We start from the raw sequence: 23,979 nt of genomic DNA, 5'->3' as shown, positions 1-23,979 counted from the left end.
AGTAGAGAAGCAGGCTAGAGGCTCCAGTTTCAGTCTAGTACCAGGTAGGGAATCAAAGGCAGAATCCCAATTGTATGAAGTAAGCATGCTGTGAGAGCGAGAGTCATGTTGCCCTTGATTGGCACACATCTGCTCAGTGTGCATAGACACCCTAGTACTGATCCCTGTAGCTGCAAGATTCATCCCAGACCCCTCAAGTTGATTTTCTCTGCTCAGCTTCCTATTGAATAAAGATTCCTTCAGGAATAAAGGATGGGAAGTAAAAGATTTCTTATTAATGCTTCCAGATTTTGAGTTAAAATTAAAAAGCCTTTCCATCCACCCATGTTTTAAATGAATCCACCTATGTTTTGTGCTTATATGATATTTTTTACATTAGATATCTGATGCAGTCAGAGTTTTCTCTTTGGTATTGGTGAGATATGCGTCTAATTTTGTCTTCTTCCAAAATTCTGTTTAATATTCTAAAATAATTTTTTAAATCCATCATTCCCCCGGTCATTTAAACAGCCACCTGTATATCATTTACTAAGTTCCACAGGTAGTTGGATCTCTTTCTGGGCTTGTATTGTTACATGTGTCTCTGTATTCATGTATTCACTCCCTATTTTTTAAATTATAGAGACTTTATAGTGTGTTTTGTATCACATAGGGCTAGTCCTCGCTCATTAGATTTTCTTTAGAGTTTCTCTAGCTACGCTTGCATGTTTATCTTACCATATGAACTTTAAAATCAACCTATATTAATCAAAACAAAAACAAAAACAAACAACTTCAAGGTATTTTTATTAATATTAATCAGGATCACAATAAATTTATATATTAACTTGGAGAGAATTTACATCTTTATAATGTTGAGTTGTTTTATCTCAAAACAAGGGATGCCTTTCCATTTCTTTAGGTCTACTTTCTGGGTTCAAGAGTAGTTAAATTTTTTCTTATATAGGTTTGTCACCTTTTGTGTTAAGATTATTCTTAAGTATTTCTCTTTTCATTGTTACTATATTTTTACTTCAATTATAGATTTTAAGTGATTATTTGTCTGTGAAAGTTATTGATTTTTATAGTTAGTTTAATATCTCCTACCTTATTAAGTGTTTTTTCTTATTGGTATTAGAATTGATTCTCTTCTGTGTTTTAGGTATACGGATATATCATATGTCATTGGATATAGTTTTACTCTTTCTTTTTGGATTCTTATACTTCTGCTTATTCTCTCTTATACGATTGAATTCACTAATACCTCTGCTCCAAGATGAACGAACAGTAGTGGAGCTAATGGGCATCTTTGCCTTGTTCCTGACTTTGGTGGTTCTCTATATACTCATCATGTTATGGAATAGTGTACCAACTTGCTGAGCTTTTTCAACATATGTAGGCCTGTGTATGGTTCCTGAGCATCTGTTTTATGAAAAGCTTCAAAAGTGATTCTAATATAAACTCTCATTTGAGTGTATGCTCCATAATCATACAAGATAAAAGTAAGTAAATTAAACAATTACATGAACATTTGAGTCACATTTTGTATAGGAGTAGTGGATATGAAGACAGCATTTTTTCCTTCAAGGAGCTCAATTTAGTAGACAAGAAAGACATAAACCCATGGTTGTGTACAGTATAACTATTACTCGATAGAAAGTGTTCCATCACTAGTATCCTTCCTGAAAGTTGTCTTTATCTAGAGAGTTAATAAAATATTTACTGTGAAGTTTTCCAAGATTGCATCCTATAATGCTATCTATTGGTCTCTGATTTTTAAACTAATTCAAAATTGGCCATTATCAATAGTCACTGACTGAAAAAACCATGATGTCCTACAAAAATTCTAAATTTCCTGCCCTGCTTCCCCCTCACCCCACATCTTATTTTCAAACTGTAGCTATATTGATTATAGCAAGCAATCTAACTCATTTGTCAATTCCTGGTATTTTCATAATTATTTTACCATCAGAGAACAATCGGTTGTCTGTTAGACAAAATTATGTGCTACATTGTTTTAAGAAGAAAGGAATTATCTACTTTTGTTAAGCAGTTTACACAAATATTTTAAATATTCTTTACCTATCCCAAACCAACTCTGAGACCCATATTTTCCCTCTGTGCCTATTGGGTTTATTCTTTTTAAGTTCTCAGCTACTTTCAAATTTGGAGGGGGGTATAAAAGATGGTCTTAATGCTTGGGGTGGAGGGTAGAAGTAGAACTTTTGGAAAAGAAGAGATAGAGTTTTAAACCTGAAATGGACTGTGGAATTTTACAAATTAGACATAATGGGTTAAATCTTTGTCCTCCTGTGTCCTTCAGCTTGAACTGGTGCAACATTTGGATGGCTTTCTCCCACTTGCTGTCTCTCTTTCAGTCTCCTTGGTCGGAAGGACTGTCTATTTGGGAGTTACTCATGATTATTGTTTAATTTGGGATAAGTTACTACTTTTTTTAAAGTTTATTTATTTTGTAGAGGGAGGGGCAGAGAGAGAGGGAAAGAGAGTGAATCCCAAGCAGACTGTCAGTGTGGAGCCCGACTAGGGTCTTGAACTCAGGAGCTGGGAGATCATGACCTGAGCCAAAATCAAGAGTCGGGTGCCTAACCCAGGTGCTTTGGGATAAATTACTACTTTTAATGTCACGGTAGGGCATCTTATGGAAGAAATGAATATATAAATAAGTATATGATAAAGAATAATGAGTCACATATTTCTTGTTCCCAAACAGAATTTTAATGTCTAACTTTTTATTCTTGGAGCTGAACACCTACAGCCATGTTCATTTGCCCTTCTCCTATAATGAACTGTGATGAAAATCTGGATTCCGGGGACAGGAACATCCAGGGGCAAATCTCTTAGACTTGTTGTACCCAAACCTTTCTTTTAGCTATAAATTAAAGTGTGGCAAAACATTGTCTGTTTGGTCATCGGGGCCTTCATACCTTTCTATTTCATGCTTATCTATCAACCTACTTGCACACGTTTGGATTAATAATATAGCCAATAGTATAAGAAATATTTGTAAAGACAATTGTAGACTCCAAGAATGTGAGCTAGCCTTAAAGGTCAGACTAGCTTGACTACCCATTAAATAGATACAACCTACTGTAGCCTTAGAATTAAAGATAGAATTTCTTTCTGTGCATCTATGAATCATTCTCAACTGGGAACTTAATGATTAACATGATTAGAGAAGCAACACTAAATTTCATCTCAAAGTAAAGTTGATGTGGTAAAATTTTTGTTAAAATGGTCCAGTTGATTTGATAGCTTTAGCTCCCAAACTTTCATTATTAGATTTACCAGTTAACCTGATATCTTAGTCTGGTTGTATTCAGTATAAGCCTTAAACATTATTCACTTCAGCCTTGACAGGATATTTATAATGTTGTCTATTGGCTATGATGACAAAGTATTTTTAGTTCTTAGAAACTTCAGTGTACCACATTTTAATTTTCAAACCAAATATATTTTCAAAGAAACCTTGACTACATTACTTTATTGTGGCCGTTATATTTTAAATGAGATTTAAATAATTTCTTCTGGTGCAATAGGTACAATCAACCAGAACTGTTACAAAGGCTAACAAAATATTGCTTCAGTGAGGTAAGTGGGGCCTGCACAGCCTTCTGTGTCATGCTTATCCAAGCAATAAATTACTTTCTTAGACAAAAATCATCTTATGAAATTGCTTTAGCTTTTTCTGAAGTAAAGGCATTGAATACATAGTATTGGGAACACTTTATTTTGCTTTTTATCACATACAATTATTTTCCACTTGATAGCTAACACACAAGAGAACAAGATGGATTTCTTATATTTTACTGTTTTCTCATTTATATTGTGTCCAGTTTTAATTTTCCTCAATAAAGATTCTTTCTGCCCTATAACTTAATTTCACTGGCCTCTTAACCCAGAAGTCTTTTTGAAAGTAATCTTAAAACGTCTGAGTTGTATTTATCAAATTTAAATTTAATGCATAATATTATTTCCCTATTATTTGCCTGAAGGTTATTTCCAAAGGTAGATAAAAGTCAAGTCTAAAGGTTTTTTAGAATATAGATAGCGGCTTCTTATTGGATGTTCATCTTCTTTGATGTTTGACAAGTGAATAGCGAGTGCCTCTCATTTTACTCTCTTGAGAAATATGCTAACAATATCACACATATACAAATAGGCTAGTAGGTGAAGAAAGTAACAAGGAAGGAATTAAATGAAAAATAAGTGTCTTTGGTATTTAAAGCTCTTAGGAAGCCTTAGAATCTAGTTTAAAAACATCAGGCAAAGACAGACTCCAATCCATACTCAGGTGAATGTAATCACCTTGGTATGGTATATTCTGAGTAAATTCTGACACAGAAAGCTATTTGTTTAGTTTATTTTTATTCATACTAACTTAAGTCAGCTTTTGTGGGCTTATAGGTCTTTTTTGAATCTGAGGCAAACTACAAAACTATTCCCGGGAGGCGGGGGTGCAAAGTGCACTTAGAATCGAACACAAAATCTTGCATACAATTTCATGCAGTTTGCAGACTTGCCAAAGCCCACCCATTAACTGCATAGGGATTTGTATTAGTCGGGACTCTAATATTACAAGTAAAGAGGAAATCAGTTCATGTTATTTTAAGGCAAAGGTAAATGTAGTGGTCCATGTTTCTGGGAAGATACTGAAATAACTCATAGAAATGAAGAAATGGCTACAGAAAGTAATGCCTATAGAAAGAACTGGATCTGGGAACTCAACATTCCCAGAACATACTCTTTCTGCTGCTCATTTCTGCTTGTCTCTACTTCTCTTGACATATTAATATCACTTTCTCCTGCTCTGCAGATATGCCTCCTTTATGTGGCACAGAACATACTTGCCAACAGATTCTACTTAGCAACCCCAAAAATATAGTATCCTGAACATATATAGTATCAAAGCCAGAAAGGGATTCCATCTCTGCTTATATCACTTGTCAATTCACTAATCACTGTTGCTCAAATTAATCAGGTGCAAGTTCCACGGCCACTTCTGTGGCAAGGGAGGCAGAGTCTGTAAGCAAAAGAAAGAGGATGGGTCACCTTAAACACTATAACTGACATTGTTGGGTCTCCACATCAAGAATCTGAAATAATAGAGATGCTGAACAAGGAATTACCTTTCTCAACCTTTGAGAACTATTACAAGTCATAACCAATCAAATGTGAGGTTGGAGGAGAGGAAGAATAAGCTGGCAACCAATGGCTGAACTGAGACTGTGTGAAGGGGGTCGGAGTGTCAGTGCTCAACAGTGGTAAGCTGGTTAAGTGGCTCTTCAGGGGGAAAAAATGGTACACATATATTTATAGGTATATATAGATTTATCATGGATTTTACCAATACCAGAAAATGAGTGGCACACAATTTATTTAAAATGATACAATGTTCAGGGGACACCTGGGTGGCTCAGTTGGCTAAGCATCCGACTTCGGCTCAGGTCATGATCTCGTGATCCATGAGTTCAAGCCCTGAATTGGACTCTGTGGTGACAGCTTAGAGCCTGGAGCCTGCTTAGGATTGTGTGTCTCCCTCTCTCTCTGTCCCTCCCCCACTCACGCTCTGTTTCTCTCCTTCTCTCAAAAATAAATCAACGTTAAAAAAAAGAATATAGAAAAAGATAGAACGTTCAATATTGTTTATTATTTGCATATAGGCAATTAACTCTCTTCTAATGGTTTTGTCGATTTTTGCTGAATTCTTGTATTCTAGCTCAACTGTGATTGCAACTGACAAACAAGTGTGAACAAACACTGGTGGATATTTTATTTTTCTTTAACAAGTAAGATGTCAGAAGTTCATTCATTTGTCAACAGTGTGAGCAACTCCCTTCCTGAAATGGATAGTAGTGTTTGAATACTAGAATAGTTCCTCAAAATTTTTTTTTGTGTTATTTACAATGTAACAGATGGTCATGACACCTTTCAAGTTTAATATGCATTATCAATATGTTCTTGATCCCTTCCTTAACTCTAGAAAATCAGCAAAACAGTAACTCACATCTTGATTTTGTAGTATTTACCAATTTCCTTGGTGTAAACACCCCCTCCACAGCTGGTCTCCAGCTATCACCAGGACATCACGAACAAAGAGTTAGGAAGAGATGTGAAGTAGCCCACTATTCTATAGTTTTTTTTCCCCACGCAATAAACATAAATGACCTCGAAAACACAGATAGTGGTAAAAAGTAGTAAAATAGTTGGGAAGCAAAGATTGTTTTGAGTATTTATGGCCTTCATTTTACATATAATTTATTTAATTGTAAGTTCATAGACTTTAATTTTTAGTAATGATTGTATCTAAAAACTGGCGAGTAAAATTCCACGAATTTTAACAATTGGCCCCGAGCTCATGAGTCAGGCTGAACCAGCTCTGTGATGCTTTGCATGACTTTTATGAAGCATAGGTAAGAAACAGTACTTGAGGTTACTGTAAAATAGAGAGATAAAATGTAAAATTAAGGTTCTGTTATGGCATCACTATGATTTCTCTAAAATAGTGTACTCAGTAATACCGGTGGATATCCAGTATTAAACATGCTCAAATTTGAATGGCTTTACTTTATAGTTTGACAAGTTTTAGATTATTCACCATTTTAGATTTTTCAAATCCATTTTCTTTTCTATTAGGGCAAGTGATCAGGTACCTATTTTATCACACTTACAAAATGTGTCATTTCCATTAGCTTTATATTTTAGTTAGAAAAGGAAGCCAAAGCAGAATCTCTGCAAGCCTTTTCTGCTCCTTCATCAATGTGTGTGATTAAAATCTCACTTCTTTTGCTTCATTGTATTATAAACTATCAGAATCTCTTTCATATTCTAATAATCTTCTAAAAAACTATACTAGACAAAGTGGGACAATGAACACTAGGAATATGCTTTTTATCTCAGATAGATTGCCATCTTTCAGAGAAAATAATTTGGCCAAAAAATAGGAATGAAGGAAAAGAACAGTGAGAAAACCTTTGATATTTTACTTTACTTTTACATTTTTAGTACCAAATACAAAAGCATCTGCTTACTAGCTTTCTAGCAACTCAGAACTCTCATGTGCTTTAAAGGAATACATGATATGGATAAATTAGAGTAATTGTTGAATAAGTTAAGTTGAAAACTGGATAGTAATTGTGTCATTTAGTAATTATTTTGTCTTGTGGAGGGCAGATTTATTACTTTTAAACATTGTATTGTGAAAACCTATCAGTTTTAGCTAGCATACATTTTGAATTTTAGTGTATTTCTTAAAATAAGCCAAGAAAAACATACGATTATAGGAGATGCATTATTCCAAAGATATTTCTAAGGAATTGCTTAAAAAGAAAAGGGATAATGACGGGGCGCCTGGGTGGCGCAGTCGGTTAAGCGTCCGACTTCAGCCAGGTCACGATCTCGCGGTCCGTGAGTTCGAGCCCCGCGTCAGGCTCTGGGCTGATGGCTCAGAGCCTGGAGCCTGTTTCCAATTCTGTGTCTCCCTCTCTCTCTGCCCCTCCCCCGTTCATGCTCTGTCTCTCTCTGTCCCAAAAATAAATAAACGTTGAAAAAAAAAAAAAAAAAGAAAAGGGATAATGAATGAGACTAATAAATAAGGGAAAGATAATCTGGGGCTTAGGAGAAAAATCAGAAATAAACTGATAATAAACTTACTATCAAAATGGGACTTTGCAAATCAACTTTGGACTTAACTTCTCATAAATGTCCATGTGCTGCAGCAAAACAGACATGCTGTTGAAGTTAGCGCACAACTGTACTCTGTAGTTTGTTCTTACTGGTGGTTGCAGATCACAGGTCATCCCTTTCAGTTCTAGTGGGGCTCAGAGGCAGCCCGTGACCATGGTCACAAGGACATTAGGGACTAAGGGTTAGCCTAAGGAGACAGAGAAAGAGTTGATTAATGAGAGACTTATCAATGTCAGACACAGTTGAGGAGAAGGGATACAATTGGTTTAGGAAAATGGAAAAGCATAGGTCTCTGAGGGTGAAAAGTGAAGGAGAAGAGAAATTACACAGCTCAAGTCTGGTGCTTCACTGGGGAAGGGAGGCAGAAGAAAAGACACAGACAGGATACCATCCCCTTAGGTTACAGTGTAAGCCCGGCATGAGGCAGAGGCCAATAGGCGTGAGGCAGACATAGAAAGATCGCATGATGTCAGTGATAAAGAGGCCTCAAGTGGGCTCAGAGAAATTAGCTGAATGTATTATGCATATCAATCAATGAGAAAAATTCAATAAAAACGTGAGATTAACTTTTACTATCAGGAGAGGTAAATTGTGTTTACATTAGAGTAGAACTATGGTTAGATTTTGACAAGTTGACAGAAAAAAATCAGATACAACTCTATAGGGTTCATACCCTTATTTCTTCTTTTATGGGGGGGGGGAGTGGGTAAACTGGAAAAACAAGTTATTGTTAGATACATTATAGTTTAATTCAAGAGATCCTGAAGAGATCTAGGCTGCAACAAGCAGGAAATGTTTGAGAAAAAGATAGCTTTATTGGACATTCAAAGGGCACATTAACTCCTAGATTTGTGGCTGAGTGTGTGGGAAATATAGCAGGAAAAAAAAGTTTCAAATCTAGACTCAAATTGATTTGCTATTAGCACAGAACTCTGAGGTGAATTAAATAAACTTCTGAGTCTCAATGTCCTCATTTAAAAAATGTAGCTAACAATACTTACCATGAGGTGTAAAGGTAACAAGATACCCAATGCACCTGGCACAGAGGTGTGTAATAACATTAGTTCCCTTGTTCCTGAGTGAACTTTCAGTGTGGGAGACTCTCCTGATCAGGGTGAAGAGCACCTGTAAGGCATCCCCAGGCAAAACTTGCCCCACGGTCCAATTAACCAAAGTCATTCTTTGATACAACTCCCGAGCCAAACACCTGACTGTATTACCTCCTTAGTTCCCAATTTTGCCACATCCTTGGATAATGGGTATTGGAACTCCCTGGGAAGGCTCTTACTACTTTAAGGGGAACTTGTCCTTCGTTCTGGTTCATGCTGGTCTTTTATTCACTCTTTTTCCTCTTCCATTAACTCTCCTGGCTTTCTTTTCTGAGTAGACCAGATGAAACAGGGTCTTCAGCCTGTCCACCTCTCCCAGAAATACTCTGTGTGTGCGTGTGTGTGTACGTGTGTGCGTTTAATGTGTAACACTAGGTTGTGATTTGATAAAGTAGTTCTACTTAAAAACTGGTGTAACTACTAAGGCTCTTCTTAAGTACTATCACTTAAAACAGTCCCCTCATCCTGGGAATTGGGTAGCAGAAGAGAGGGTAAGGATTTCTCAGGTTAGACACTTTATACTCCTTTATACTCCCAGTAAGTTGAGTTAAAAAGTATTTTATTTGGGGTGTATATTGCTAGATGTGATAACAACGACTCACAACAACGAAATAACTTGTCACTCATGCAAAGTCTAAAGTTTTTTTCTTTTTTGATCTAATAGATGGGTTCTCCTGTGTGGTTCCCTCCATCTATTACCTTAACCAACAGCCAAGGTCACCTTGGAAGGTGGAGAGAGAGGAGGATTGCTACATTCCATTGGCCTGAGCTAGTTACACAACCCCACCTAGACAGGCAGGATTTGTAATTTTTTTCAATCCCCAGAGGAAAATGAAATGACTAGGTCAATACAGCATCATCTGCCACAGAATGATTTAGACAGATATTATGAAACATTCCCTCTTTCCCTAAAGCTAATGGTTCATAGATTAAAAACTTGTTTCTAAAGACCAAAATCAAATTTGGAAGATAGAAACTTAATTACATTTTCACATCACAGAATTTCAGTGTAACCAAAATTTCTGGCATAACCATGAAGAATACATTTGATGAATTAATCAGAGACACAGCTTGAAACAAAGTAAAAGCTCTTGTTTAGGAGATCTACAGTCTTTCACAGAGTAATACAACACAATTAAGGTACTGATAACATAGAACTTAATTTGGGGTTAACAAAATTATATTAAAAATAATTTTGTAATTGTTAAATTTAGGATAGCCAGAATGGCCATTTTTCATGCAGTTTTAAGCTCGGTATGTATCAAACTAATATTTTATACTTATTTGCTTGCCTGTGATATTTCCCCCATCAGCTTCCTGCCCTAAACAGTGCAAACAATATATACAAAGATGAAGGGCAAGATGGCTTGCATTTTAATTATATGATACTAAGATTTGAAGGGAAAGCCAGATCTCATTTATTTCTTTCCCTACCCCCTTTTTTTGGAAGCTAAATTACATTAGGTGAAAAATGTAAAGATGATAAATGTCTTCTTTGTACCTTCTAACCACTGGAAGTTCAGTGGTAATAAATGTTTCAGTATGAATTCTATAATCCTGTGATCTTTACAATTTGGATAGTTAGTCCATTTATGCTTTAGTGAATAAAATGATGTGTAAACAAATAAACCAACTTCATGATTCTATTAAAGAATCTGGTAAATAACCAATCATATTCCTTTACCCAGAAGGCAGACATCTCACTTACAGAAACAGTTTTGTTTTTTTTTTAATGGATTCCTTCATTCATCCTTCTGCTACTCCTACCAATAAAAACAAACATTTCCCATTCAAAGCAGAACATTTAGCTCTGTTAGCAACAGAAAGAACACTTCCCCAGCAACAGGAAAACCCAAAAAGGACATCTATTTTTAAAAATAAAATGTGAAGCCCTCTGCATTTTGCTGATTTAGTGAACAAGATAAATCTTATCCATCCAAATTAGGTGAATGCCCTATAGATTTCAGGAATAAATAGCCTGATTTCACATTCCTTTTATTTGAGTATTTGCTTTGGTTTTTTTTTTTTTTTTTTTTTTTTTATAGCCCAGGACTTTCCTTGACATGTCTGCTGATTTCTCTGTTCGTGGATATTTACACACATTGCCATGATAAGGTAGGAAGTGTCTTATTTTAAGTGGTAAGGTGGTAATTTAAGGAGTTCATTACCATTCGCATAACAGTTCACAGCAGAGTGTGCCTCTGTTCTGTAGCAAGGTTTCTGAAAACGGTGATGATGAGTATGTTCGTTGGAGGAAAGTGATAGGAAAATGAACTGCAACTTACTTGCTATCATTAAGTACCAGTTTTAAACTTGAAAAAACTTAAAGAGTGTTTGATCTTGAGACAGAGGACATTGTCCAATGCTTCAAATAACACCTCCCATGTACACAGTATATTAGTGTTAAATTAATTATATGTTTTAATCTCCTAGCTTTACAGAAAAAGACACTATGCTCAACAAATGATGGATTTTCATTTCCAAGGTTTAATCTTATTTGATAGTAAAGACAGGACCACAATGTAAATCTTCTCAGGCTCATATTCATTACATTCCACAGTCAATATTATGGGGCACATGTCTAATATCTCTTCAATTTAATTGTGTGTATGTCTATTACTAATAGGTTTAAATGTAAAATTTTTATTAAAAACAGAAAGATCACTGTACATGCAAGGGTGAAGGAAGGTCAAATTAACTTTGTACCAATTAACATATTACCATTTAAAAACAATAGTAATTTTTAGAATGATCTTATTTTTTTACCTTAGTTGTTAAGCTATTAAAGTAGGGAACAATAGAATAGCAGTGTTTAATTTCACCCTTACTCTGTAAAAATGGAACTAGCTGAGTTAAGCCTTAAATATGGGGACATATTGGGTTCTGTCTATGAGCACGGATTCCTTTTCTCATTTCCTCCTTGGGATAAAGGCAAAAAAAGGAGGTCAAAGGCTAATCACAATTCTTATGATTCACATAAGAAATTGAGGACATGATTATTGAAAAATTTTAATTTTTAAGATTAATTTAATATACTTGAAGATACAGTATTTACACATATATAATTCAGAATTATACAACTATACAGAATTATATAACTATATATATACACACATATATTTTTTCATTAAATATAGACTACATATAATTATACATTGTATGTAGACACTATGCATATGTCTGGGTATACATTAAATATAGACTACATTCTACATGCATACATTGAATAATACTATGTATACTATTTATACATTAAATATAGATTACACTATATGCAGACATTATGTATATGTCTAGGTATACATTAAATATAGACAATTTGAGCAACAGAATAAGAGTATTGGATTTAACCTGAAGTATAAAATAAAGGTCTATGAATCTTTACTCATATGATTGAATCAATAAAAAATGAAGAAGAGAAAGATTTCCCATGCAAAATAATTTCAAATCATTTAAGTAGATATTCCACCCTCATAATTCCCTGCTGATACTGTCTGGCCTGCTGATAGTGACTTCCTTCCAAGGAGTAGAGCAATATGGAAAGAGGGAAAAAGTAACTTTGTACTGGAGAAGTCTGACAAACGCTACCTCAGCCAGGTTGATTGAAGCCAGCGTTAACAGTGATAAATGATGTTGATAGCGTATATGCTTGATAAATGACTTGGATTCACTAAATTTGTCATGGCCTCAAAGTGTAATAAGATCTACTGTGAAAGTCTTCAACTGTTAAGTATATTATATGCAAAATGCCTCCCCCACAGCATCATGGGCCTATCCTAGGTACTGAAAAATAGTGTTCGTATTTGAGAATTAAATGTTTGAAAAGTGCTCTAGGTCTAATTTTTGTGATGTTAAAAACAAAACTATTTTATTTATTTATTTATTTATTTTTAATTTTTTTTTTTCAACGTTTATTTTTGGGACAGAGAGAGACAGAGCATGAACGGGGGAGGGGCAGAGAGAGAGGGAGACACAGAATCGGAAACAGGCTCCAGGCTCTGAGCCATCAGCCCAGAGCCTGACGCGGGGCTCGAACTCCCGGACCGCGAGATCGTGACCTGGCTGAAGTCGGACGCTTAACCGACTGCGCCACCCAGGCGCCCCCAAAACTATTTTATTTAAAAACTATTTCAAAAACTGTTGGCTGAGGTTGCCAGTGATCTTATACTTTTGAAATGTCAACATTATTATTTTGCTATAGCTGCATCTATTGTTAGGAAGACTTCATATTGTTTGTTTCTTAGGCTTGAGTTGCCTCAGTATTTCCTCAAAAAATACTATGTAAGAAAAAAACACAGACTGGGCTATTTGAAGCTAGACTTCAGATCACTCTTAAATGCCCTGAAATTTCTGCTTACTGCTGTTTACAGCTTTCTGTTACTAAAGCTTTAACAAAGACTCAGGATATCCTGCTGTTGACTGTTCTTAGAATGTGTCTTCTCTGTTGGCAGTACATTACTTCAACGCCAATTCACTGGCTTTGATATTGGGCTTTGTTAATGAATGTGTAGTACTATTTAATGTTCAGTAGAGGTGTAGTTGACACTGACGATATTGTATTACAAGGAAACTGCAGTTAATAAAATGGCTCAAAAACCCGAAAGATTAAAAAGTAACAACTGTTTGATAGGCGTGATTTGCTTGAAACGTTGATGCTATATTCTTTTCTCAAAAAGAATTGTAGCTAATTTGTGACAACCTGAATACTTGCGAGAGTTTTTTCGTCTGATATATCCAGGCAAACTGGATATATCAAATTGTTGCTTGGGGGTTTAGAGATCACTGGCAGTGGCCTGTTGAAAAGCATTACACACTTGATTTTTGCCTCTGACCTCTTTTGTCATCCTTTCCTGCGTTAATTGGGCAGATTGGACAGTGCTACTGGGGAATCAAACCTTTTGCAGTAACAGCCACGTAAATATCCTTATCATGTACTTCTTAAGACGGATTGTTTTGTTTTGAATTTCTGATTGATAGCCAAAGGACCCTACGTCTCAGATCAGTTGGTCCCAGGTTTCCTCTGTAACAACTGATATGATGTTTTTAAGACTACATGGAATGCGACTGTAATCTGTACCAAATTAGGTGCTTATTTTAAGCTAGTGGATTCTGTAAACATTCTCTTTCCCAACTATATAACTCAATTTCCATAACTCACCAAAATGGCATACCTTAATCAGTTTCTGCTTGCCTTGCTAGCAATTAATTTTAACTCATGCCCAAGATAAAGAAGGTTTGTTTTGAATATATTTTATCTTTATTATCCCCTAACCCATTACCACCATTTAAAATATGAGCAATGAGCTAGGTGAAGGAAAAGGCATAGCTCACAATTCTGTCATAAACTTTTCTCTAGCATTTTAGTGACAGTAAAAGTAATTCCCCCATAATTGCAAAATAAGAACACATAATGGCCAATTTTTTTTTTTTTTTTAATTAACCTTTCAACAGTAAAGATTGTGTTTTAAATCAGGGGCACCTGGGTGGCTCAATCCGTTAAGCATCTGGCTCTTGATTTCAGTTAGGTCATGATCTAGCCCCATGTTGGGTTCTACACTGACAGCCCAGGGCCTGCTTAGCATTCTCTACCCCCCCCCCCCCCCGCTTGCTCATATGTTCTCTCTCTCTCAAAATAAATAAACATAAAAAAAATAAATCAACTTTAATTAGGCTTTTTCCTTTTGAGGTCTTTTAGGAAATGATTTACCCATTCATTGAAGAAATTTTTATCGAGTGTCTACTATGTGCCATGCAGTATTCTTATATTATAGGTGCTGAGGAAACATCCATGAACAAAGCAAAAAAATCCCTGACCTTGTGGAGCTTATGTCCTAATGGAAGGAAGGCAGACAATAAGAAAAAGAATAACTGTTAGAAAGTGTAAGAGTTATGAACTAAAGCAAGGAAGGGAGGATAGAGACAGGCAACATTTTAAATGGGATGGTCAGAGTAGGCTTCTTTAAAAAGATGACATTTGAGCAGGGATGGGACAGAAGTGAAGGGACTAGCCATGCAAGTATTTGGTGGATAGATCCTCCTAGATAGAGTGCAGTCAGTGCAAAGGCCCCAAGTCAAGAACATGACTTGCTGTTATAGGAGCAGGAAAGCTGGGACAAAGTGCCTGGTAGAAATGAGGTCAGAGCAGTGGATGTGAGGAGAGACCTGCAAGGCTAGCTAGCATAAGGTTTTTTAGGTCACAGAAAGGACGCTCGCTGAGAAAACTGGGAGCTGATGATTTTGGCTTTCTCTCTCCTAGGTCTACAGATAAACTCTTAAATATTAAAAGCATGTCCGGGTCATATTACAGGTTGGTATAAACTCAAGTAATGCCTACACTTACTTTACTACCTTTAGACCAAGTGAAAATGTATTACTTCTGTAATGGGAAATATGTGCAAAAAGTTAAATACTTAGGCTAGACACCTAAATTACAGTTGTAATTCACTAGTTGGTATCTTAAATATTAACAAGTCACCTTCTCTGTTTTCTTACTTACAGGTTGGAACAATATCTTTTTCCAGCTTCCTTGTTGTCTCTAGTATCTCTTAGTTTCCCTTAATATCTTAGTCCAGATAGTATTTTCCAATCTTATTTCCTATCATGGCTTAATCTGTCAATACTAGTAACACATTTTATTGTGTTGCAGAGGTCAGAATTCTGCTGGCCCAGGAATACGGAAATTATGTATCAGATGTGTATCAAAACAAAAACTACTTTGCCTCAAGTAGTTGAATTGGGCAAAATGAGGGTTTTTCTTGAATTTTTACCTGACTACCTAAATAGTTTTGTTTCCTTGGGGAGGATACGATAGAATAGAGATAACACAAGTTTGTAATATTTTGAGACTATAATAGTAATGTATTAAGCAAATTTCATTTTATAGAATAGTACCGTTGTTAAGGAAGGAGATTCGGGAAAAGGGGAATGAACGACGTTAGTTTTCAAGGTGCTTTTGTACCCCTCATAAAAAAAGATGGAAGGGTTCTGCATATCAAATCTGAAAATCTTCAATTTCCTTCTAAACTAGTTTCTAACACACAACAACAACACGCTTTGACAGCAGGTTCAGGTAAACTACTTTCGTTAAAATTCAGGTAGAAGTGACTGCCTCTAACTCCACATATTGTAACTCATCTAGTGGTAGATTCAGAATGGTGTCAGTCTCAGGGGCTTCTCTGAATGCACCGTGAGGGCCAGAGTTCAGTCCCATTTCAACTTGGCACTAGCTACAATGCCACTTGCTGAAATCTCACACTGATACAGAGACACATTGTATCAAGAGGCTAGTAGAGCTGTAAAAGATGACAGCTAAAAAGCAAAAGTGGCTTTATTTTATTTTATTTTTTTAAGAGGTCTCTTAGAAAAAGCAAAACTAAGATCTCATTGTGATGTAGGTGCTGGCCAATCACTTAATCAGCCACCGTCCTAAGTGCTAGGATCCTGGGTAAAGCTGATATGCCTGTATCAATTCTACAACCTGTCGCACACCCCAAAAGAGGGCTCGCTGACGATTGGTTAAGGACAAAGGAAAGTTTCTGTCAAAGTTCAAGAAGAGAGGGACTGCGTGAGGAGCAGTTTCAGATCATATTTAACCCCAGACCGTGGAGGGAACCGAGCCTCCGCGTGCTCTTTGGTCGCCGCTGTGCAAAGGAAATGCCAGAGGGAAGTTTGTCTACAGGACATCTGCCTCCCAGTTCCCGAGACGCGCGAGGTCCGCAGCGCCATCAGTCGAAGACTCGGCCTCTGCCCATCTCACTCCACCCTAGGGCCGGCCTACGCCGGCGAGCTGCGGAGCACGACCCAACCCGGAGGGCGAGCGCGCCCGCTCCCGGGCTGGCCTCACACTGGGCCCCGTCTCTACTACCGGCAATCGCAAGTTACCCTGGGAACCCAGCTTTGGAGGCCTCACCGCGGTGGCCGAGTGGGCCGCGAGGCGCCCGCCTCCGCTTCCCCACGCGCCGGCGCCATGGAGACGGTCACGAGTCGCCGGCGGCTCCTGCGCCCACCAATGGAAGCGCACGTCGCAGAGAGACGCGGACGTCGCTCTTCCAAGATGGCGGCGCGTCCGTCGCGAGCAGCCGGGCCGGGGGGAAGCCAGCGAAGCCGAGTAAAGCCGCCGCCCGGGAGACGACTGAAGGAGCTGTTTCGGCCGTTGGCGGCGGCTCGGGCAGTTTTCGCTGCTGCTACGGCTGTTGCCATGCGGCGAGGCTAGGGAGGAGCTCACTTCCCCGGGGTGTAATAATGTTAACAGAGGTAAGCGGCGACGGCGGCCAGTGTTTACCTGTGAAATGGGGAAGGGGCCGGCGCCAGCTCTTCCGAGAACAGCGTTTCTCCTGACCGCGGTCCCGACCCTCCGTAGCGGGCCCCGGGGCCCGAAGAGCAACGGGGATCCTACAAGTGCCCCCTGAATAGGAGCTGTGCTGACTCAACAGAGTCCCACCACCTCCGGCTGCTGTGCCTCTTCTTTCGTAGTTGCCACTTGCCCGTCGCCCGTGGCACTGGCCACCCTCTTGCTGTCGCTACCTCCTAACTCATCGTTTCCTTCGTGGTGTCCCCTTACACGCTGCTCCGTGGCAGCGTCGGTCTCTGCGTTGGTGCTGCTGTTCCCCTACGGTTTGCCCGAGATCTCCCTTCTCCGGTCCCTGGCCTCCAGGGCCCTCCACCTCCAAGCTCGGTCAGCATCCTGGGTTTGTCACTTGGCCAGACCGGTTTTTCCTACCCCCTACTTTGACTACTTCGTGAAGTGGACCTTTTTTCTCTAGCCACACTTGGATAGCCCAGTTCTCTCACCTCCCCCTCTAACCCCCACCCATTGTCACCTTTTTAAATCGTAGGAATCAGAAAGTTCAGTTTAGCATCTACACTCTTGATTTGCTTAAGGCTCCCTTGATACTCTCCGTGGAACAGATTTTTTTTTTTTTTTTTTTTTTTTTCCTCGTTTGGACCTGAAATGGAAGTAGGGCAACTATGACTAGCCAGTCAGTTTCCCTTTTCTAGTGCTTGATGTCCATTGCAAAAAGCAGACTTTTTGACGAAGTAGAGTTCCTTACTAGCAATACGTTCAGGGGAGGAATTAAATTGATCTCATCAGATACTTGACCCCGGTTAACAGTTAGGTGTAGTGCTATGTGGTGGTGTGGGCGTCACTGAAGATACATTGTGCAGCTTGTGGATTTCAGGAAATGTCTTAGAAGTTACTCGCTTGAAGTCCTGTGAAGGTTCTGGTATCAGCTGTCAGGGACTACTAGGTTGGGCATCTTTGTGGGCTGCACTAAGGAAAGGAAACAGTTTTAATGGGCAGTATTCCTTCCTACCTGGGCCAAAAGGAAATAAAAACGTTTGTAGATGAGTGGCTTTTGTGGCGTGAAAATGTGATGAAAAAGCATTTACTTGCCTTTACCATTTGATTAATTCTGAGGAAGTTCACACTTGGTATTTGCACATAATGTACGCACAGAGCCTGGAGTATGATGTATCTGGTAAATATTTTACTGGCTGACTTTAATGAAGTAATTATCGCTAATAGTTTGCATTTCACTTTATATTTTTAAATTCCACATTATTTTGCATCCTGGAGTTTATTTTATTCCCGGAGATTATGGTATAAGTTTCTGTTTTCATTAGCAGTATTAGGTTAAAAAAAAAAAAAAAAAAAAGACCTAAGTAGCAGTTCTATTTTTACCTTCGCTGTGATATTTTGGTGAGAACAATTAGCCTTCTAACAAGGTTTCAGTGGTGTCTCTAAAGTACGATATTTTATGATCTTTTGATGAAACTTGGCTTAGGTTAGCATGTTGTAAAAAGTTGTAATGCTGTCATATGAGCTCCGTGTCTGCTAGTAAAATGCTAGTGTCTTGATGTGGAAGGACTGTGCCTTCTAAGTTTCTGTATTGTAAAACGATTTTGTGTTTCAGGGAAATATTTTAAACAGTAAACCATTGATGCTTGTAAGAAGTACTGTAGTGCTGGGGCACCTGAGTGCTCAGTCAGTTGTGTCCCTCTGTGTCAGGTCATTCCACGACTTGTGGGTTAGAGCCCCGTGTCGGTCTGTGTGCCGAGAGCTCAGAGCCTGGAGCCTGTTTCAGATACTGTGTTTCCCTCTCTCTCTGCCCTTCCCCCACTCGTGTTCTGCCTCTAGCTCAAAAATAAATAAACATTAAAAATTTTTTAAACATTAAAAAAAAAAAAAAAAGGTGTCCTCAGGTGCGTTGTGTGTCTGCCGGTGTGCAACTTGTAAGTGGCAGAGCCAGTGGCAGTTCTGCTGAGTCCATTCTCTTAACTACTATGTGGGATTGCCTCTCTGGAGAAAGGCCCAGATTAAACGGTGCTTGGATTTTATCTTTGGTTTTTAGTATTCATCTTATAGATTAGAAAACTGAAGCCCGGGGACTTGTCCAAGGTCAAGCAGTTATTAGTTGCAAATACGAAACTTGAATCCCATCTCCTGACTCAGTACAGAATTCTATTTAGCTTTCAGTAATTTTCAGCTCTCTTGATCGATGTTAATAATACACTGTTTCTTGTCTGAATATTGTCAGTAGGTAAACTGAGACTTATCATTACTTAAGAAAGACTTCTTGCTTTAGGTTTTTTTTTTTTTTAAGTCTGAAAAATAGTCCTATTTTGAAATATAGTAGATATAAAATTGTACTCCATATTGGTTACTAAAAAATGAGTAGTGTAGTACTTTACTGCTTCTCTTAGTTTTAACACAGATCAGGAGGCATTAGGGGAGGTGAAGAGGTGATTTAATTCATGTTAGATTTCAAAATATTTAGTTACGAGCTGTGTTACAGAAGATTCTCTTGTTCAACAAGTGTATACTATGCTTAGAAAGTGGTGAGTGGTACTATCTGCTTGGGTCTTTTGCATCTCAGTATTGAGGTAGGAGATACTATTCTCATTAGCCAGGTGAGAAGACAGAGACTAGTTTAGATAGTTGGCTTAAAATTATATAACAAGTGGTGGAGCTGGGAATCATACCTAGGTCGTCTTATTCCAAATTGTGTGCTGTTTTTGTGGTTCAGTATGGAATGTGTCATTGATTTTCTTTTGTAATCGATAGTCATCAGTATACTATTTTTAGGTTTAGGTTTTTTGGTTTTTGTTTTTGAACCAAAGTAGGGATGCCAAGTATATAGATACATAATAGTAACAGTAGTGATAAACATTCATATGAAACTTTTCGGTTTTGCATTTTGTCAAAATAGATCTTTGAAACCTTTTCAGAAATGAGAAACCATTCATGTGAGCAATTAAGGGCCATACTAAGCTACAAGGAAAAATTACTCAATTGAGCAAATTAATATGTACATTGAACTTTGAAACCTATGATATGATAGATTGGTGTGATTTGAAAGTAGAGCACCGGTAGGTTCTTCTGCCCCCGTCCCCCCCCCTTATTTTTTTAAAAGAGGAGGTAACATAGTTTCTGATTTAAACCTTTTGACTTCAATTTGTATTATTTTCTTTCTCAATATAAGTGAAATATTTATGAGACTTGCTAGACATATCTGTGTGTCTTTTACATTTTCCATATAGGGATGACAGCTTTGTTTTAAACGTTTAAATTATTTTTCCCCTTCTGTCTTTGCCCTTTAGGACGTCTTACTCTTAATGTTACTCTTATTTGTCATAGTATACTTGAAAATTATTTGTTTCATACCCACTCTTCCTCCACCACTGTCTTTTTAAAAATACGTGTAAATTTCCATATATCATAATTAGGGTCTGGGATGTTTACCTAAGGATTTGTTAAAATCTGAATTTTCACATCATTAGAATATAATGAAATATTTATCAGTGAATTTTCATTAAACGCATTTTTAAACTTTTTTCAAAAGCTATTAAGGTTATTCTGAGCATTTATTATTAACAGAGAACTAAAGCTATAGAAGATACAAGAAAATGTGTTGAATTTGAACCAGAGCTGTGGTATACTCAGGAGATTGTTTTTGCATAACACCCAGTTATCAGTCAGCCTGTTGATATTTGTCGTGTGCTTTTAAAAATATGGAGTGAAAAGTTGTAGCTGTTTAAACTTAATAGTTTGAGTTGTGTGCAAATGTGAGGCATTAGTACGTTAAAAAAGGTTTACGTTGGTGTTAAGTCACTGCCACCCAGATTTGTTGGTTTTTAGATATTAATACTAAATTGATGATTTTGTGGTTAACAAGTATGATACAGATGGGAAAAGATGTACTCTGTAGCACTTTTAAAAGTTCCAGGTTAATAGTTGTTAACAGAATAAAATTTTGTGTTTCAAATACATTTTGAAGATATTTGCACAAAGGAAGATAATTGCTTTGTTCTTTCAGGATTTCTCATAGCTTTTGATAGGTGATTTGCTCTCAAAGAACGTGATAGAATTTTGCATTATATGGCAAAGTTGTTTAACCATGTGATGGGTAATTTTGTCAGTTTGGCCACGGAGGGTGAAGATTAAACATTATTTCTGGGTGTGTCTCTTAGGGTGTACTGGATGAGGATGAGATTAGCATTTGAGTCAGTGGTCTCTTTAAAGTAGATTGCTCTTCCATTGTGGATGCTCACTATCTAAACTATGTAATCCATTGAGTGCCAGAATAGGACACATGGAGGGAGGAGGAATCCCCCCCCCCCCCCCCCCCCCCCCCCCCCCCCCCGCCTTACTGCTTGAGCTGGGCATCACATCTTATTTCATCTCCTGCCCCCAGGGATTTAAATCAGTTCCCTGGTTCTTAGGCCTTTGGACTGAATTACCACTAGTTTTCCTGGATCCCCAGCTTGCACATAACAGATGGTGGGACTTCTCAGCCCCTGTCATCATGGGAACCAATTCCTCATAATCTCCTTAAAAAGTTCTATATCTATAACTCCTGTTGTTTCTGTTTCTTTGGAGAACCCTAATAGCAGAGACTTAGAGAGTTTCTTGTATGGGAAATCCTGAGATGTGATGAGTTGTACAGCAAGGAAAGGTCTTTGGACGTTCAGGGCTCTTTTGAAAGACACATACACACACTCTCTTGCCCATCATAAATGTTTAGTAAAAAATTATGACTTGATTTGGTTAAGAGAAATATTCTTGGGATGGGTTAATCTTTAAACTGCATGAGCAATTTTTAAAATGATTAATTAATGATATTGTAAAGGCTACTAACTAGAATAAGAACTGTAGCCTCAATTGGCATTTAAAGGATGTTAAAAAGTAGGAAAGAGATTTTATAAGGGGAGTGGAAGGACATCACTGTCTAGAATGAGACTGGCTTGTAACTGTACATACAATATTGTTTAGCATCTTTTGATAAGCCAAATTGAATATTGCCAACCATTTCTCAAGAATTTTAAAGGGGTGGGATGCCTGGTTGGCTCAGTCACTAGTAGGGTGTGCGACTGTTGATCTCGGGGTTATGAGTTTGAACCCCATATTGGGTGTAGAGATTACCTAAAAATAAAATCTTAAAAAAAAATTAACAAATTTTAAAGTTTATTCTTGAGAGGGAGAGAGAGAGGGAGGGAATGAGGGAGGGAGGGAGAGGGTGAATAAGCAGGGGAGGGGCAGAGAGCGAGAGCGAGAGCGAGACAGAATCTGAAGCAGGCTCCAGGCTCCAAGCTGTCACACGGAGCTGACATAGGGCTTGAACTCACGAACCACAAGATCATGACCTGAGCTAATCGGACACTTAACTGCCTGAGCCACCCAGGCGGCCTCCCGCCAAAAAAAAAAAAGAAATTTAAAAGGCTTTTGTTTTATTTTTTCCCTTTTGATTCCAGATTTTCAGAGCTTATAAATAAATTACATTCATAATTACTTTCATTATGTTTTATTAATCCAGCACACATAAACCCCTTCCCTCCTGATCAGTAGCTAGCTAGTTGATCGATTTGCAAGCAGAAGCAAATATATGTGACATTTTAGTTAAGCCCTGTAACTTTATATTGAACATGCCTTCCATTTGGTATTTTGAAATACTAAAATACAGGTTTTAGATGTTCATAACTATCCTTGGGGGTCCTAAATAGGGAGATATCAGTGTATATGACTCTGTTGTTTGGATGGATTGTTCTAAAGTTTGTTGACCAGTTTTCCATAGACAGTAATAAAAAATATTTTCTTAACTAGTCTATGGTATGTTTATGGTTAAAGTGTTACATTCACTGCTACACATTTATAAAATTATTTTATTTGAGGAAATTTGGAATTAAACTTGGGAGAAGAACTGAGAAATAAGTAGAAGTGTTTGTAGTTTTAAAGATTACAGGTATTGGTTGTATGTCATATGGTCCCTGTAAAATGTATTGGCTTTTCATCTCTTTACGTAGTAACTACCAGTGCATATATAGCCTTTTGCAGATTATGTAGTGTGCTTTCTGTATTAATCTGGTTATGTTAAATGTGCTCATGGTTGCTTATGTTCAGTTTCACTTCTAGCTATGGAATGAAGAGAAACCTCTTAAAGGGAGAAGAAAAGGGGAATGAGAGGATCTTTGCTTCAGGTGGAATTAAGCCGTGTTAGCCGAATTATAATGGGAAGGGAGGGAGCATGAACTTTTGGAAGAGGGAGAAAATAGGTTCTATCATGGGGAGGAGTGTTCAGTGCTGGTCACTAACTAGCTAGCTATTTGGTGACTTTATGGCATTCCCTGAGTGACTTTTTAAATTTTTTTCTTTTCCAACCTTTATTTATTTTTGGGACAGAGAGAGACAGAGCATGAACGGGGGAGGGGCAGAGAGAGAGGGAGACACAGAATCGGAAACAGGCTCCAGGCTCTGAGCCATCAGCCCAGAGCCCGACGCGGGGCTCGAACTCACGGACCGCGAGATCGTGACCTGGCTGAAGTCGGACGCTTAACCGACTGCGCCACCCAGGCGCCCCCGCTGAGTGACTTTTTAAATGTGTTTTGAAATTTTGTGGTTTCACAGACCATTAATTGCTCTCTTTATTGATGGTAATCTAAAACTGGCTTTCCATTTCTCAGGTTTAATTTTGATATTACAACACTTTATTATTATTTTTTTAAATGTTTATTTTGAGAGAAAAAGCTTGCGAGCAGGGGAGGAGCAGAGAGGAAGGGAGAGAGAATCCCAAGCAGATTCCTGCTGTGTGCGGAGTCCTACATGGAGCTCGATCACGATCACTGTGAGGTCATAACTGGAGCGGGGGGATGCTTAACCGCCTGAGCCACCCAGGTGTCCTGTTATTACAGA

The 23,979-nt window shown here is 37.9% G+C and overlaps 1 protein-coding gene and 1 long non-coding RNA gene across 5 annotated transcripts in view; one reads left to right on the top strand and one right to left on the bottom strand.

Annotated features, from left to right (window-relative positions):
- Window positions 1–3,708: 3,708 nt before the first annotated feature.
- Window positions 3,709–16,814, bottom strand: LOC123606518. Its single transcript, XR_006716322.1, has 3 exons — window positions 16,702–16,814; window positions 7,651–7,870; window positions 3,709–5,020 (listed from the first exon to the last, which is right to left on the bottom strand). It is a non-coding gene; the product is annotated as an uncharacterized LOC123606518 (long non-coding RNA).
- The window catches only part of SNX13 (sorting nexin 13), a 136,267-nt gene continuing 128,676 nt past the window's right edge, over window positions 16,389–23,979 (top strand). For 2 of the 4 annotated variants that reach the window (XM_045495011.1, XM_045495008.1), the window contains exon 1: window positions 16,391–17,045. In XM_045495011.1, coding sequence (XP_045350967.1) covers window positions 16,446–17,045 — 600 coding nt within the window. In that variant the 5' untranslated portion in view covers window positions 16,391–16,445. Of the gene's footprint in view, window positions 17,046–23,979 lie in introns of all 4 variants that reach the window. The other 2 variants (XM_045495010.1, XM_045495009.1) reach the window with 2 other exon arrangements.

Source organism: Leopardus geoffroyi, chromosome A2 (assembly GCF_018350155.1).
Source record: "Leopardus geoffroyi isolate Oge1 chromosome A2, O.geoffroyi_Oge1_pat1.0, whole genome shotgun sequence".
Lineage (NCBI taxonomy): Eukaryota > Metazoa > Chordata > Mammalia > Carnivora > Felidae > Leopardus > Leopardus geoffroyi.
The sequence above is the reverse complement of the archived record's forward strand: the minus strand, read 5'-3'. Positions and strand labels throughout refer to the sequence as shown.